General features: G+C 34.1%; 1 protein-coding gene across 2 annotated transcripts in view; it reads right to left on the bottom strand.

Annotated features, from left to right (window-relative positions):
* The window catches only part of NDUFB5 (NADH:ubiquinone oxidoreductase subunit B5), a 15,924-nt gene that overhangs the window by 5,892 nt on the left and 7,096 nt on the right, over positions 1–2,936 (bottom strand). For both annotated transcript variants that reach the window (XM_007106125.4, XM_007106124.4), the window contains exons 2-4: positions 2,593–2,681; positions 1,516–1,582; positions 456–517 (exon numbers count right to left, since the gene is read on the bottom strand). In XM_007106125.4, coding sequence (XP_007106187.1) covers positions 456–517; positions 1,516–1,582; positions 2,593–2,681 — 218 coding nt within the window. The remainder of the gene's footprint in view (positions 1–455; positions 518–1,515; positions 1,583–2,592; positions 2,682–2,936) is intronic.

Below are 2,936 nucleotides of genomic sequence, written 5' to 3'. Positions count from 1 at the left end.
GACAAAGTGAGAGAGTGGCATGGACATATATACACTACCAAACGTAGGGTGGATAGCTAGTGGGAAGCAGCCGCATGGCACAGGGAGATCAGCTCCGTGCTTTGTGACCACCTAGAGGGGTGGGATAGGGAGGGTGGGAGGGAGGGAGACACAAGAGGGAAGAGATATGGGAACGTATGTATATGTATAACTGATTCACTTTGTTATAAAGCAGAAACTAACACACCATTGTAAAGCAATGTAAAGGCCTGCGTACTGCAAAAAAATAAAAAATAACATTTAAAACAATGCAGAAAATTACCAAAAGTTACTTATAAAAAGTGAGCACAAAATGTATCATTTACTTGTTATAAAAAATTGAATACAAAACTATACCACAATTGCTAAATTAAGATATTAACCAGTACATTGACAAGACACCTAACTGAAAATAACTTTCAGTGACTTACACCAACCTTGAAATATTCCCAGTGTTCTGGGGTATAGCCTTCTGGAATTTCTGCTAACTCAGCTTCACCTAATAAGAGAAAACAGTGATATTCAACTTTAGTATCAGTTTATAATGTTAATTCTTCACTATTTAAGTAAGAAACCAACCTCTTGTGGTTTTAAAGAACCTTTTGTTTTGTAGCAATTAAGATATCTAATTTTTTTTTTTTTTTTTTTGCGGTACACGGGCCTCTCACTGTTGTGGCCTCTCCTGTTGCGGAATGGCTCCGAATGCGCAGGCTCAGCGGCCATGGCTCACGGGCCTAGCCGCTCCGTGGCATGTGGGATCCTCCCGGACCAGGCCACGAACCCGCGTCCCCTGCATCGGCAGGCGGACTCTCAACCACTGCGCCACCAGGGAAGCCCATATCTAATATTTTAAATTCACTTCAAGCTGGTGGAAAATCATTCATTAGATATTTTTTAGATGTCTTCTATGTGTAATGCATTGTATATAGGCATCATATGAGGGTTCTCATTTTGTTTTTATATAGTGTAACAAGATATAATAAAAGACATACTATTCCTCTGGTTTTCCTTAAACGTCCTAGACAAAATATTTAGGATTCAAGATGTTAAAAGTACTGTGAGCAGAATTTCCCAGGAGACCTAATATTTACTATCATTCACAAATCCATTCTTTTTTGGAAGATTATAACTTTATATGTTCCAGGATGGAAAAAAAAATTCTTCCATTCCTCAGCCTCTTTTCCACCTCTATCTCTTTCTATTTTCCTTATTCAGACTTCTCAAAGCTGGTTTTGGGAAATGAGAAAGAGGAAGAAGACAGGCCTTTTATGTGGCCTATAGAGTCAGTGACCTTAAAGGTTTTTGGAGAAAACAAAAAGTTAAAAAAAGAACCACTGTGTGCTATTGCAGATTAAGATTTGGTTATTTTAAAATAAATTCTCATGCTATGTTTATTATTTGACGAACTTTCCCTTATAATATCCATAATTTCTTTTTTATATTAATGTACACAGGTTTTAAAAATTTACTAATTTAGTCGGTGGGGGAGATACTTACCAATGAATACATTCACCAGAGTTATGCCAATTGCTACTGGAATCCCAGTCAACAAAATGTAGAATCTCTGTTAAGATTAAAAAAAAAAAAAAGTTTTCACATAACCATTTCCTAACTCCTTTCCTCACACTCAAACTGTCCTCATTACATGATTTCCTTATATTTCTTGTAAAATAAACTTGCCAAATTGGAGATGCGGTACAAAATTATTTATTTCTGTAATTTTCTTTTGCTCTAGCTTTTAGATGCCTATATTTAGTGTCAAAAATGAAAGAAGAAAGCAAAGACTAATTGTACAAGTATAATGCAATATATATTTAAGTGATTTTTCATTTTTGCTTAAAGCAATGTCATAAAAGAAATTTTTATATTACAAATAAAAGTGTAAGAAGATGAGGGCGATTTCTGGAGTTTGAGTTGGTCATCACAAGAAAAGTAGGAGCTCAACCATGGGGATGGAGAAGGGCATTAAGCACAATGGACAGGCAAGGGAAGGTCTAGAGGGCAGCCAGTGGGTCACAGCTTTAGGAACAGCGGCAGAGTCCAGTCTTCCACCTTCTAAGTCTCTACTTTTCTTTATAGAGTCTTGAGATACAAACATGCAGTCAATGCCCTGCTTCACTCTCTGAAATCAATGTTCCTAAACAACAAAGAAATAAAAAATCATATCCCAAAATAAAGAAGTCCTTCAATGAGTTCTTTGTTAATTTAAAGAATATATTAGTAATATAAATAATTATCCCCAAACAAATCCATTTTCAGTTTTATAATTTATAGATTTTTCTTTTGGTCAGGGAACACAGATGATTTAAAAACACCATAATCTTGAGAAGAAAGGAATGTTTCAATTTTTACCTCCAATATGCATGAATTCTTTTTTTGAAGAAGGAAAGATTCACTAATTTAAAAATAAATTCAGTAACAAACCAGACCTTACTACTCAATCTCAACATTTTTTGAGAAAAGGAATAAGAATTTACAAAAAAAAATATTTTATAAAATGAAAGGTATTTTCTAAATAGGAAAAAAAATTCCTATTTATATGTAAAGAGTTTAGTTCAACAAGTTTTAACTCACCATTAATTTCAAAAAACGTCTGTCATAGAATCCAGAAGGCTTGATGATAAACAGTCTTTTCCCATGGTCTCCACTGTGTCGCACAGGAGCTGGAAATATTAAATAACCCTGTTATATACAAGGTTTATATGGATATACTGTTATATTTTGAGATAAAAGTCAGACTATAAGAAAACGTACATGCATAAATGTTTACTATGAATTAAGATAAAGCATCCCTTCTCTCCCAAAATATATATATTCATATATATATATATGATTAAGATAAAAAAATACATGCTTCTTTTTTTTTTTTTTTTTTTTTTTTCAGTACGTGGGCCTCTCACTGTTGTGGCCTCTCTCGT

The sequence above is a fragment of the Physeter macrocephalus genome, chromosome 1, assembly GCF_002837175.3.
Source record: "Physeter macrocephalus isolate SW-GA chromosome 1, ASM283717v5, whole genome shotgun sequence".
Taxonomy (NCBI): Eukaryota; Metazoa; Chordata; class Mammalia; order Artiodactyla; family Physeteridae; genus Physeter; species Physeter macrocephalus.
Note: the sequence above shows the minus strand (reverse complement) of the source record. Positions and strands in the feature narration are given on the sequence as shown.